The sequence below is a fragment of the Glycine max genome, chromosome 15, assembly GCF_000004515.6.
Source record: "Glycine max cultivar Williams 82 chromosome 15, Glycine_max_v4.0, whole genome shotgun sequence".
In the NCBI taxonomy this organism is placed as follows: Eukaryota; Viridiplantae; Streptophyta; class Magnoliopsida; order Fabales; family Fabaceae; genus Glycine; species Glycine max.
Window position 1 is genome coordinate 11,938,463 of NC_038251.2, and position 14,523 is coordinate 11,952,985.

The 14,523-nt window shown below is 33.7% G+C and overlaps 1 protein-coding gene across 3 annotated transcripts; it reads right to left on the bottom strand.

Annotated features, from left to right (window-relative positions):
* On the bottom strand, positions 1 to 9,396 carry LOC100809583 (two-component response regulator ARR2). 3 transcript variants are annotated; one of them, XR_001385193.3, is made up of 8 exons: positions 8,944 to 9,396; positions 8,331 to 8,483; positions 7,870 to 8,244; positions 7,282 to 7,358; positions 5,958 to 7,136; positions 4,478 to 4,582; positions 1,190 to 3,399; positions 1 to 253 (listed from the first exon to the last, which is right to left on the bottom strand). XR_001385193.3 is itself a non-coding variant. In XM_041010031.1 (6 exons), exons 1-6 carry the CDS (start codon positions 9,104 to 9,106, stop codon positions 4,577 to 4,579), a joined length of 1,953 nt encoding a protein of 650 aa, XP_040865965.1. In that variant the 5' UTR covers positions 9,107 to 9,396; the 3' UTR covers positions 4,342 to 4,576. The 3 variants fall into 3 exon arrangements, 2 of the variants coding, with proteins under 2 accessions (XP_040865965.1, XP_003546340.1); XM_041010031.1 differs by lacking the exons at positions 1 to 253; positions 1,190 to 3,399 and having other exon boundaries at positions 4,342 to 4,582; XM_003546292.5 differs by lacking the exons at positions 1 to 253; positions 1,190 to 3,399; positions 4,478 to 4,582 and adding an exon at positions 5,249 to 5,869 and having other exon boundaries at positions 8,944 to 9,394.
* Positions 9,397 to 14,523: the final 5,127 nt, after the last annotated feature.

A 14,523-nucleotide genomic window follows, 5' to 3' on the forward strand; every position in this document is an offset into this window, starting at 1 on the left:
TGGCATGCAACAAATACCCTTTCTCATTCAGCAATTGGTCATAATTTGAGAATCTGTAAACAATAATAAACACTTCCTAAACAAACAAGTCACCACTCAGGAATTAATCCGAAAACAAAATATCCAAATTCCAACCCACTCCTAAATACCGTTTCAACTTAATTAGCCATTTGGCCAAGCCACCCTTCTCCTTGACCATGTCCACATCCAAACTTACGTGATCACCACCGAACAAAACGGTCAAAACCAAAACCTGCTCCAATGAAGAAAAATTATTAAATACTCTTGTGTGTTTATGATTTCAATCATTATAATAATGATTTGCTTTTTTGTTGTTGTTGAAATAGAAAGTATTTATTAGAAGTATATCAAGAATCTACTAATGTCAATTTTTAATAAAAAAAACTCATTTTTAATTCCTTTGATTCGTAACCAAAAAAACAATTCTTTGAGTAATAATTCGAGCCTGCCAATTTAATTTAGCAATCCAAAACTACGTAGTATAATAAAACTTTGATAAGGCATGGAATAGGAACCAACACTACACAACGCGCTCTGTCCCTTGAATCACTCTACTCAAAGACCACAACAACGTTAAACAATCTTCTTATATTCATACGATGTTCTAACTTCTAAATTCTCTAATTAAGACCAACAACATACACATAAAATTTATTCTTATTATTCACTTTCTTCATAACACCTAGCCGTGGCCATGGCCTTGCATGTCCACAGCTTCTTCTATTTTTCCTTCCTCATCATCATCATTATCGTTGTCATCATATTTTCCGCGGCACCGTCTATGTCTCAGCCGCAAGCCACCGGGTCCTGCAACGGGATACTCTTGTCATACGTGTACACCGGCGGTTCATGGCTGCCGCCGAATGTCTCGGACCCGACAGAGCAGTCGTATCGGTTCTCGTCGATGCTAACAGTGCTGAACAACGGGCTGGAGGAGCTGAAGTCGTGGAGGGTGTTCCTGGGGTTTCAACACGGCGAGTGGCTGGTGTCCGCCTCGAACGCGGTGCTCGCCAACGGCACGAGCCTCCCCGGTTCGGTGGAAAACGGCACCGTTTTGAGTGGGGCGATGATACGAGCAAGCTTATAATTCCAGAAAACAGAGGAAGCACCAGCAGCAAAGGTGCAGAGAGAAGAAAAGACCAAGAGAAGAGTGGTGAAGCCAGCGTACCTTGATGATGACGTCTAAGGGGCAGAATTGGAAGACCGGATTAGTAGAATCAGCACCAAATCCTGCTTGGGGTGTTTGCTCCCTCATAGGCATACATGCATAACAAAATCTGTTATTAGAATATTCCTTTTGGATAAGAATTGACACTAATCTGTTATGTGAATTCCTCTATATATAGCCATGTAAACAAACAAGTAGGATATGAGAAATATAATTTCCTCCTTACCTTGAGCTTGTCTTCTTCTCTTCTTCTTCTTCTGGAGGTGCTGGACCCTCGAAACCAGCAACCACAAACCCAGCACCTAACATTTGGTGCTTTCGTTGAGAGCCCATGGCCGCCTTCCATGGCTGCCATACCCATTTCCACACACCTTCGTTGCTGCACACCCCTCCTCCCTTTGCGCATCCAGCTCAATCCCTTGGGATTGATTTTGAGAGTAACCGCCAACGGTTGCTGAGCTTGTTCGATCCCGAGAGAACCCCTCCTTCATTTCAACAACCACTGTACGGGGCTTCCACCTTCCACTACCCTTCTCCCGCCATACAGTCACCGCTGCCACCTCCCCTGCTCAGGCCAACTCCACCTCTGCAAACCCGTTTTGCTTCGTCACAATACGAAGACCCAGCAGGTGTCTTGTTCAAGCTTACTCAGAAAAATTCAGTAGCACAATACCTGGCAGAATTCGAAGACTTGGCCAACCGGATTATTGGGCTACCGCCGCCGTTCCTCTTAAGCTGCTTCATCTCCTGTTTGGCCCCGGAGATTCGCAGCGAGGTGCAGGCGCACCAACCCCTCACCTTAGTCCAAGCAGCCGGGCTCGCGAAATTACAAGAGGAGAAGCTCTCTGCCGCTTGTCGACCACCGCGCGTGCGAGCACCGCCACCCATTCCCCCTCCTCTTCGCGTGACGACCAGTACGCCAAGTACGGAGCCTCAGTCCTGCGCCACATCACTTCCGCCACTGCTCCCGGCCCCCCCTCGACAGCCACCTCCGGTGATCAAGCGCCTCACCTCAGACGAGATCGCCTCGCGTCGTGACTGCGATTTGTGCCTTTACTATGATGAGCGGTACCATAGAGGTCACCATTGTGCCTCTAGGGTTTTCCTTCTCATCATAGAGGACGAAGACCCCTCAAGCCCAAATATAGAATCAGCTGACCCGATTACCGACCCACCCGAACCGCCTGACCCGCACTCGGCCCAAATAAGTCTGAATTCTCTAACGGCCCACTTGGCACCTAAAGCTTTGCGTTTAGTGGAACTCATCGCTGACCATAGTGTGGTGCTCCTTGTTGACGGAGGAAGCACCCATCACTTCACCCAGCATCAGCTCGTAGCTCAGTTGGGGCTCCCTTATCAGGCGATGTCGCCATTGTAGGTCATGGTTGGCAACAGCCAGAATTTGGAATGCACCGCCATTTCCTTCAACAGGTTCTTCAGCATTGTCCTTCTTTATGGGCCTATCATGGCCGCATACAAGCTCCAATTAATTGCCCTTGCACTATGTTCAACTGCTAAACCGAGTGCAATTTGTCGAAATCGACCGTGGGATCCCGGCATTACTTGGGTAGCCATGGTTTGAAGCGTATCACCTTGAGGGCAAGGTGAATTTCCAAGGGCCGTGGAATGATACGAGCAAGCTTATAATTCCAGAAAACAGAGGAAGCACCAGCAGCAAAGGTGCAGAGAGAAGAAAAGACCAAGAGAAGAGTGGTGAAGCCAGCGTACCTTGATGATGACGTCTAAGGGGCAGAATTGGAAGACCGGATTAGTAGAATCAGCACCAAATCCTGCTTGGGGTGTTTGCTCCCTCATAGGCATACATGCATAACAAAATCTGTTATTAGAATATTCCTTTTGGATAAGAATTGACACAAATCAGTTATGTGAATTCCTCTATATATAGCCATGTAAACAAACAAGCAGGATATGAGAAATAGAATTTCCTCCTTACCTTGAGCTTGTCTTCTTCTCTTCTTCTTCTTCTGGAGGTGCTGGACCCTCGAAACCAGCAACCACAAACCCAGCACCTAACAGGCGACCGCCGGGGACTTGAATCAGATGCAGGTGAGGGTGGACATGTTGGGGACCTTGCTTGGAGTGGCGCCACCCGCTGTGCCCATGCCTTCTTCTGTTACCTTGGCTAACGATGGATTCTTGTGTGATCAACCCTATGGTCAAGGTACCTACTTACCTTCTTCGCTTGATACCTATGTAGGTAACATGGATTTTTACTAAATTTAGGTAACACTTTCTAATACATACCCCTTGGGTTCGATAAAAGCTATTCAATGGATGTTCGTGTATGATTACTGGTTTCGTTATGGTGTGAGTGGATGGAGGAATTCGAAAAGGAAAATGTTTGATAAATACTTCATGCATGTGTTAAGCAACACTTAAAAAGAATGAAAAAAAAATATATGATAAGATTTATAAAGAAATAGGACGAGAGATAAGGAGTAGTTAGGAGTTTAAAATGTAGAGTGATTTGTATATATGGGGATTTTGTTTCAGGCCTTGGGGGATGCATAATGTATTAATACACGATTTTTTTGTTAATATATGGCAAATGTAGGGAGACGAGATCTGATTTTTTTTATCTCAAACAATTTGGCAACTGGGTAGCTTTTTAATACTTATTAATAGGCTCTTGCTGTTAAAACTATTTTGGGCAGTTTGTGCACGTCTTCTTAGGCCTTTTAAGAAAAACACACACACACACACTATAAATATAACACTTGCATCAGAGTTAATATTAATAGGCATCAAAATGAAAACAAATCAAGGCAAAAAGATTAATTATTTGAGATAAACAGTAGTCTCAAGTTAAAGTCTTACCTAGGGAGAGATTTGTTACCCACAAATTAATTATCTTATTATAAGAGTAATGATGAACTAACTAGGTTTTTATTTCATAATCAAGCGTGATACATTTGCTCTATATATAGAGCTACCGAGAGAGTGAAGTTGTTATGATTGATAGCTTGCAGACAGTAGCAGATCCATTTTTTTTTTTAGTGGGGCAAACAATAATCTAGTATTTTTTCAAACAAAATATTATATAAGTTTTATTAAAAATGGTAATAAAAAAATAATAAAAAATTGAAAATGATAAAGCGATTAAAATCAGTATTAATTTATTCTCTCGTATTGAGTCTCACTATTCCTAGTTAATCCATATTGGACCCCTATCAGGGGCCACTGTAGAGTCATTCAAAACTCTAAGTGCCTCAAACTCATTCATACAATTAACATCAGAAGTAGATCCAGTATAAATCTTCCTCTTACCTCTGTCTCTAGTTGGCTTACTAACCCTTGTCCAAATGTCTCCTTTGTCCTCCTCATTTATCTTCAATTGGTCTTCTTTTGGAGTCACAGCAGCATTTGTCACCCCTGTTTCATTTATGACTTCATGACTAGTATGAACAAGAAGCCAGAGACAAAGAAATATGGATTAAATTATTCTCTAAATCCCTATAATTTCACTATTTTTTTAATTAGTACCTATAATTTAGAAATGTGTAACCCAGACCCTAAATTTCTGGAACCTTTTCAATGAGCCTATCCTTGCTATTAATATTGAAACTACTAATAGATGACCTAGCACCCCTAATTTTAGACACAACCCACAGGTAATGATTGGGCTAGAATTGGGTGCAGAATCAAGACCGTGGTTGGTCACTTTTGTAAGAGTTAGCCAATTCTGCTAATCAGGTTTTTCAAAAGTATAGTATTAATAAATAGTGTTGGCCATAAAACCCAACATGAGAGCCTAATCAGTTTCATGGGCATGGTCTGCATATCATAATGAACGGAGCAGGTCACTTGCAAAAAAATAAAAATAAATTGAACAAGCAGGTCATCTACAGCAAAAACATAACTGAACAAATAGGTTATATATATATATATATGTCCTTGAACTTTTCGAGAATTTTTAGTTAAGTCCCTAAATTAAAAAGATTTGTAATTGGGTTGTTGATTTTCTATAATTTTTGTAATTGGGTATCTAAACTTGTGAAGTTAATATATGACAATTTAAAACCGTCACAAAAATCATAATTTGTGTCAAATGGGCAGACCGAATGTCTTGAGCAACCAAATGGAATATTTACATCCTTACAGGAGTCCTTTGCTCAATTAGAAGAGCATAAATAAATAGCAAAAAAGGAGCAAAGGAAAAAATATTTCATAATGTGTTATTCAAGTTAAAAAGCTCCTACAACAAGTCTGCAGGTGTATCAAAGTCTTGCCCTCTACAGTTTTACCCTTAACCAATGTCTTCATGTACACCTTAACAATAGAAGCTTGCTAGAACCTTTGCAATGGAAAGCAGCCAAAAAATTGCAAATATGCCTTTTGCATACATGCATTTAAAGTTTGTTGTTATTCATCTTGATGGATCACTTAAATGATCTTTGAGCATCCAGACTAAATCATAATAACATACTACTCCCTGAAGCCTGAATTTTTTACATCAACTAAATTTTATTTGTTGAAAATTTTAAACTAAGATCCAAACTAACTAATTGCAGTGTGATTTGGTTCATATGGAACGCCAACTATTTACATTGGCGACTGCAATTAGGAAGAGAACTGGCCGAATCTGTTCTAAACCGGAATGTTGTCTAAGGAATATCCATCAAAGTCAAACTCATTTTCAGAAGTTCCAATGCTTTCTTGCTGCCAGAAAACACAGAAAAAACTGATTTGTTTATGAAGGAAAACTATGTGAAAGCATATGTATACAGAAAAGGAAGGAAGGACCAACCTGTTTCAGAAATGCACTGACAAGATCCTCCTGACCATATTGATCAGCGAAGAGGTTATTAATCTGGCAGCTAGGATCAGGAATTCTTTCAGCCTTAACCCTTACTGAATTGTCAAGAAGAAGGTTATTGTGGTGTTGACCAACATTTTGGAGATTACTTTGATGCATGCCTTCACCTGTGGAGAACATAGCTTTTCCAATTGAAGTAGTATCTCTATTTTGTACAGTCTGGTGCATGGTGGGAAAACTCTGATGGACCAAAACTGATGGTGAGACATCAATGTTACCTTGTAAAGGATTTGCATGGTGAGCAGCATCATATGTCATGCCAGTGTTTGTTAAGTCCCAATCATGGGACTTCTGATGGTGGAGTTCATTAAACATGTCATACCCTTGAACAAATCCACCAGGTCCTTTAATACCAGAGGTACCTTCTTCATGAAACATACCTTTATTTGTGATACTAGTTATACCTGGACTGCTTCTAAGAGGGAAATTACTGACAGATATTTCATTTGTTTGGTTCATGGGAAAACTCAACAATGACGAGTTTTGTTGAACTGGATTATAAGTAGTTATGTTGCTGGTGCCAGCAATCCCATTTCCCAAAACACCATTAGAAATACCATTTGATACTGTAGGCTGCACCAAAGATGACGGAAACCTGGTTACATGAGAACCAGCATTTTCACCTAGCATCTGACCTCTTGGTTGAGACTGAGCCATCTGCATCAACAAAGGGTTGTTCTGTGTGACAGGAGCATTGACTCGCATATTCAAGCTACCAAGGGGTTGGGTAGATTGGTGCAAATTGGCGAGTTGTTTTGGCTCCATGTTGGTTGGAATTCCATGAAGCAAGTTTATAGGCTTACTGTTGCTTAAATGTTGTAGTGACCCTTCTCCAAATCTTAATCTTGGGTTCTCAAAACTGAAAAGGTTTTTTTGATCAGATAGAGGCATAGGCACACCAGCTTTAGCAGTTGTCCTGCCAAGTCCCGTGGCTTGAAGCTTGGCTAGACTTTGTGATGGGAACTGGCCAGCAGCTGAAAGAGTTTGAAGATCAATTCCATTGATTGAGGTTCCCCCAAATGTTGCTTCTTGTGAGCTCATGAAGGAGTTGTTCAAGTTACCCTGCTGCTGTGAAACTCCACTCAGCCTTCTAAGATACAAACGGTATTTCTGTACCAAAAACCAGACGGCAAATGAGTTGACACCTTCAAATAACTAATACCATAGTTTACCACAACAAGAGAGAATAATAGTTAACATCAATTGCTGAATCTCTCTCAAAGTACATATAATACGAAGCATAATGATATCATACCTGGAGGTGGCTAGCAACATTTTCTCTAGTGAGCCCAGGAACATTCATCAATTCCAAAATCTTTTTAGGAACAGCCTCTGTATATGAATATCAAATTTAAAACATAAGATAAGGCATACATATTTTCAATAAATCTCTAATGAATCAGGCAAGAAGATATCACCATAATTCTTCATATAAAAGATATTCAGGAATTTTGTGGGGGGTAAAAAATAAAAATACTAATTTAGAGATAAAAACAATTTTGTAATGCTAAAGCCACTCTGGGATCTTGAATGCGTATTAAATATTACAGCATAGTATATAGTTGGAAAACTGATTTGCCTATTTGTGAACAGTCAGGAAATCCTAAAAGGAGTCATCCCAAAATATTGCAATCGGATACAGAAGATGCAAGTAGTAAAAGTGTGGATTTGATGCTTTCGTGATTCTTGTATGACAATTCAAGATTAGACATAAAGAATCCAAAGATCAAAAGTAGTGGGAGGCATTGTTTGCTGTGTCAGATAAGACAGCAAAGAAAAGCAACAGAACAAAGATGAAACAGAACAATTTGTTATTGTAAGGAGGTAATTGAGAGACACATACTATCAATTCCAAGTTGATTCACAGCAGCCATAAACTGTTGATGAAGCTCAACAGACCAAACAACTCGCGGCTTCTTCAACGTGGAGGAATCATCCTTCTCATCTCCTTCCTCGTCCTCGTCCCTCCTCTTCTTAGAGCTTCTGGCTTCATTCACAGAAGACGAGTAATCTCCATCATCAGATACCTTTGGAGGCTGATCTCCTTCTTCCACGCTACCCGATTGCTCCACATCTCTCAAACCGTTCTTTCTCTTCCGAATCACATGCTGCCATATATTCTTCAAAGCCTCAATCCGAACAGGTTTAATCAGGTAATCACAGGCACCATGTGTCACCCCTTTCATCACAACATGTTTCCCATCATCAGCTGACATCACTGTAGAAATCATTCACACACAACTCATAAGTTCATATCAATGCAGTGTCTCTCAATAGACACAAACCAATCAAAGCAATGCTTACTAATAACCGGAAGGTCCATCTCCAACCCAATATGCTCCAAAAGCTTAAATCCATCCATATCTGGCATATGCACATCGCTTAAAACGATATCAAACCCGTTTTTGTTCTCTCTCAAGAGAGACAATGCAACCTCAGCTCGCTGGCATTTCGTCACTGAAATGAAATAAACCCAACAAACAAATCAAATCAAATCACAAATTCCACAAATCAAATTCAAAAAAAGTAAAAAGAAAAATAAAAGGACAGACAGACACATTCATAACGACTCAAACTTCACTTTAGAACCAATTCCAAAGGTTTGAAAAAAATCAATAAACAAACAAATCTGTCATCACAAGGTAAAAAGAAACAACATCAATCACTTCATGCCATGCTATTCAGTATTCAACCATACCAAAAAGCATCAACTTGAAAAGATAGATGGCTGCAAGAATTCAAATTTTCAGCAAACACTGCATCAAACAACATGTTTAGAGTAAAAACTCCATAACAAGACACACTTGGTGATTGACAAGTACTACCCATGACAACACAAACATTGAGAAAACTAAGTAAATTACATTTTTTTTTTGCCACCAATTAATCTTAGAGAGAGAAAGTGATTAAGCAGCACCTTCATAGAGACAAGCACGGAGCATCCTCTCAAGGATCATAAGGCAAGTGGGGTCATCATCCACCACCAGCACCCGGAGACCCGCCGGAAACTGGTCGGAGACAGAATCTCCGGCTTTCAGAGGAGAACTCGAAGTGGATCCCTTGCCGTTGCTGAGATTCATGGTTGGTTCTGAAGGTCCAAAACAGTACACAACAACAAACACAGCACGCACAACAACTTCACATGGTTGAAACTGGCATCATGGAAGTAGTGAAACACAAAATAATAATAATAATAATAATAATAATAATAATAATAATAATAATAATAATAATAAAAGAGTGAGTTGTTTAAGGAGTTCAGGGGAAGGAACAGAGAAAAGGGTAATGGAATTTATTTTTGGCTGCAGATAATATAGCATATAAATAATGGAAATGATTGTGGGTCTGATTCAAGCCGATTCTGAAAGCCTTCTCTGTTTCAAGCCGATGCTCAGTTTCTGGCATATTTTATTACTTTCCATAAAATGACACTACTATTAAAATATAAAAAAAATTGCATACGTAAAATAGAAAATAATGTTAAAAAATTTATAACAATTAAATTAATATATTTTATTCAATCAATTAATTTATACTCTTTAACGTAATATTAAAATGCTAGTGTTGTGTAATTATTTTTGACATTTTTTAATATTATATTTGAAGGTTGGGGTGTTCACTCCTGAAAGAGTGGATCCAGCTCATTGGTTGGATTGGATTAACTAACCCTCCACCTCGGATCTCAAAACCACTTCCAACGCTGTCTCAAAGGTCACAACAACACTTCTAAAGTAGTAAATCACAACTCAGCTAAGAACATGTTCAATGTTCTCACTTTATTTCACTTTTTTTTTTCCTCCCAAGTCTCTCTTCTGGTTTAATGGTAAATTAATTAATATTTAAAATGGGGGAGTAAAACATGCTCCTAATTATAGGTAGGATATAAAAGGTATAAATTAAGTGTTATTTAAAATGATTATTCTATTATTAATAAAAAGATATTGTTCATCAATGCATCGAGTTGAATTAACTAAAGAGAATGAATATGTTTCATTGAATATTTTAATTACTTAAAAGAGTAAAGATTTAAATGGTTTTTTATATTTTGATCTAATAACTTTTTTTATTTTCCTAATCTGTATAGATATTTGAAAGTTTAAATTTTTAAAAATTTAAACAGTTAGTTTAGTTGATATAGAATTGTTTGACTATTTTTTATATAACTAGTATTGTATCCGGGATAAATATTTATGTTATATAACTTAAATTTATAATAAAGTAGCTTAGTTTCTTGTGCTTTGTATGGATATTAAATTTACATTTTATAATTTATAAGAGTAATTTTTTTATATTATATAAATTTTTAATATATTTTATTTAGTTTCAACTTTAGTAAATATGTTAGTATACAAGGATGTAAGCGATTCGACCTAATATCTGATCCCGTCCAATTCAATTTAATCCAGTTAGATTTGATTCTTGTTATTCACACCCCCAATTCTCCTAAGTACACTCCCAACCCCCCTCTTGTACCTCTCAATTATATATTATATCTTTTTTCTTAAAGAAGAAACCCATTTTGCTTTACCGAAATGTTCTGGAATTACATATACATATTCCAGAAATGTATCTCCATAACTATGATTTACAGTTTCGGAGATATACTTTTATAATAGGTATATATTTTCAATAAAATATTACTTAAGAATTAAGATGATTGATGATAAATGAAAAAAATGATAACTACTTATCTTATATTCATATTTATTTGTCTTATTTTCATCCTATCATTAGTATTATTTAAATTCTATCTAAAATCTTATTTTCATCTTATCTTTATTATTATTTAAATCCTAATTTTAAATTATCTTCACTATATATTCATTATATAATACTATGTTTTCATCATTATTATATAATATTTTATGTTTTTCTTCATGTGACACTCTATTTCAAGGTGCCTTCATCACTAACTTCATATATTATACACTTGTTCTTATTAACTCTTTGGTTCAAGAATTCACATATAATTTAAGTGATACAATAAAAAGCTATTTGTATTCTTCTATTAACTAATTTATGTATAGGATTCCATTCATCTCATGGTTGGGAACTAGTGATTTGTTTTGTCTATAAAAATTTTGGATTAGAAAATGAATGAATGCACTTAAAAGAAAGAAATTATCCTCAAAAGCTTTTCTTTGTAATTGAGGTGTATAATATATGAAGTTAATGATGAACCTAACTTGAAACACATTGTCACAAGAAGGAAAACATAAATAGTATAATAATGATGAAAACACACTATTATATAATGAAGATAATTTAAAATTAAGGTTTAAAAATAATAAAGATAAGATGAAATTAAGATTTTAAATAGGATTTAAAAATACTAATGATATGATGAAAATGAGACTAACAAACATGGGTCTAAGACAAGCGTTTATCATTTTTTATTTTTTTATTTCTTGTCAACCATTTTAATTCTTAAGTGAAATTTTATTGAAAAATATATATCTATTCTGGAAGTATATCTCCGAAACTATGAAACATAATTTCGAATATACATTTTCAGAATAGGTATATGTAATTTTGGAAATACATTTGCATAAAGCAAAATGGGTGTACTTCTGCAAGAAAAAAGGTATAGTGGGTAATTGAAAGGTGGTTTTGGAGAGGGGGGGGGGGGGTATGGATTGTACTTAGGAAAAATGTGGGTATAGTGCCTTAGATTTTTATGAGTTGGATTGGGTCATTGAATTAAATTAATTTTAGTTTAATGAACTCAATTAAAATTAGATTGGTCCAAGGTCCAATATGAAAAGAATTTCAGAGGTTTTCCTTGACTTTGTTCGTGTCAATAAATAATTCGAAATGCCTCGACTTTTTAGGATAGGTTCGAGTCAAATAGTAATGATTTGAAGTACTTTACACTATTTTGGAAACCCAATGACTCAATCATAGGGATATGTAAAATACAAAATTTTCAATCCTACCAAGAAAAGGGGGGGGGGGGGGGGAGTAGATACTCAATTTCAAGTGAGTAAACATAATTCCATACTAGATATCATATCATATATACATATAGAATTTTGTGAAAAGTCGTATTCGATAAAAGTCATATGTACTACTTGGAGGGAGATATTTCATATCTTTTGAGATCCACCCTATAATATGGGACCAAAAAGATGATGAGTTTGAAGTTTCGAACCTCATCAAGACTCAATTCAATTCACATGCAATTATATTACTAATATAAAGACCCTAAACTAAACACACCTCATTCTCAAAGTAATACATTTTTTTTATCTTAATATAATACATTATTTTAAATTTTCTTTTTTTTTGTTTATTTCAGGTAATAACATTATTTTATGAATAGTATTTTGAGTATATATTTATATTAATTTTTTTGTTTATCATATAAATAATACAATATTTTTATCAATACTGATTTTTAAAATATTCTTACTATTCTGAAGAAAAAAAATATCCTTACTATTTTGCGTTTGAGGATTTTTTTTTAAGATGTGAAGAGGTAACATTTTTTTAATAGTCTCACCCAATAATCAATTCAATTCAATCCAATTAAAGTTGGATTGAGTTGGAAAAATAAGAATGATAAACTTAATGAAATCCAACCCAATTAAGTTTAATTGGATTAAGAATGATGTATGTTTAGTTTAGGGTTTCTATATTAGTATGTGTTTGAATAACATTTAATTTTAACGATAGTGTAATAAAAATATAGTTGTGTTCACAAAAAATTTAATTTTAATGATAATTACTATATTTTAAAATATGCCTATAATAAAATATTTTTCACATTTTTATTTTCATCAACAGAAAAGATATCATATCAATTTACAGATTTCTTAACCTATTATATAAAATTCAAAAAAAATGAAAAAGAATGTAAAATCGAAGTATTCCAATTTATATGATTCTTATGTATTATAATTGGTTTAAGATTATATAATTGATTCAATTGATTTAGAATTCTATTTGAAATAGAATAAATATAAAATTTACATTAATTGAATTATTTGGAGGCAATGAATATGAGAGTGTCATGTGTCATTATCTTATAGAATAAAATCTTCTTTTATAGATACATACACGTGATTAGTCATCAATATAAATCATTAAAACACTTATTTTTTTGTATTTAATTTTATAAATACTATTTTATATGTATTATTAGTTAAGAGCGGTTAATTTTTTTTGAATTATAAAATTTTACAAATTAAAAAATACTTAATCTATAAATATTTTAGATCATTTTATATATTTTTATTTTGAATAGTTTACATATTTTTATTTTAATTTTACCAAATTATAATTAAATTTAATATATTAATATATAAATTATTTTGTAGATTTATTTTAATATACAAATGACGTTTACTATAGTTACATAAATTAATAAAACTTTAATATTTAATTTTTTAGTAAACTTACATATTAATATTTTCGTTTTAACTATACGAAATTATTATTTAGTGAATAAGTTTTTAATACCAATTATATAAATCAATAAAATTTCATAAATTAATATGGAAATGGTTTTATGTAATTTATAAAAATTATTTACATTTATTTTTATATATAAATAATATAAATTTTTATTTTCATTATAAAAGTAATACAATTTTTATTTTTTAGACTATTTGAATATTATTTTAAATTTACGTAATTTGTATAAATTGCATAAAATTATTTTTTTAAAATAATCTATATATTAGTTTGTATATTTTTTTATAAATTATAATAAGATAAGAACAATTTTTTGTTAATTTATATTAAATAAAACTTTATAATGAAAATTAATACATGTAAAATTAAATGTTAAATATTTTATTTTAATTTATAAAATTTTATAATTTGAAATAATTAATATCTCTTGACTAGTGATATATATAATTAATAAAAAAGTAATTAATGTGATATTGAACTTTAAAAATAATATATAAATAAAAATATCTCTAGAACTCCGACAATTAAAAAAGAAAGAGTGTAACAATTAATAGTATATAAAAATAATGAATTTATTACTTTCTATGTTCCATGTTACATGACATTTTACCAAACAAAAATTTGTTCTAAATTAGTTATAGTTTTACAAAATTGATATGAATCATTAAATATTTTTTCATTGAGTACCCTTAATAGGAGTAGTTATTTTTGTATAGTAAATAAGAAAATATGTAGTTAATTAGAGATAAGTTAAATATTAGACAATTATATTATGTTTTATGAAATTTAAAATATTAGTTACATTTCTTAATACTGGTAACAAAATCTTCAACTTCATATAAAGTAGAACCAAGGGAGTAATAATAAAAAGATATATTAGTCAATGCATTAACTAAAAAAATGTTTGTTGGAAAGGTGTCTACATTTAATAATCAAGAGTATTTCAAATAGGGATATCTTTTTTTAAAAAACGGAAAATTATAGGAAAATAATAAAAACTAAATGTTTTATTCTTAAATAATTTTTTATATTTGATCTGAAAAATGTTTCATTTTTCATGAAATATTTTTTATTTTCTATT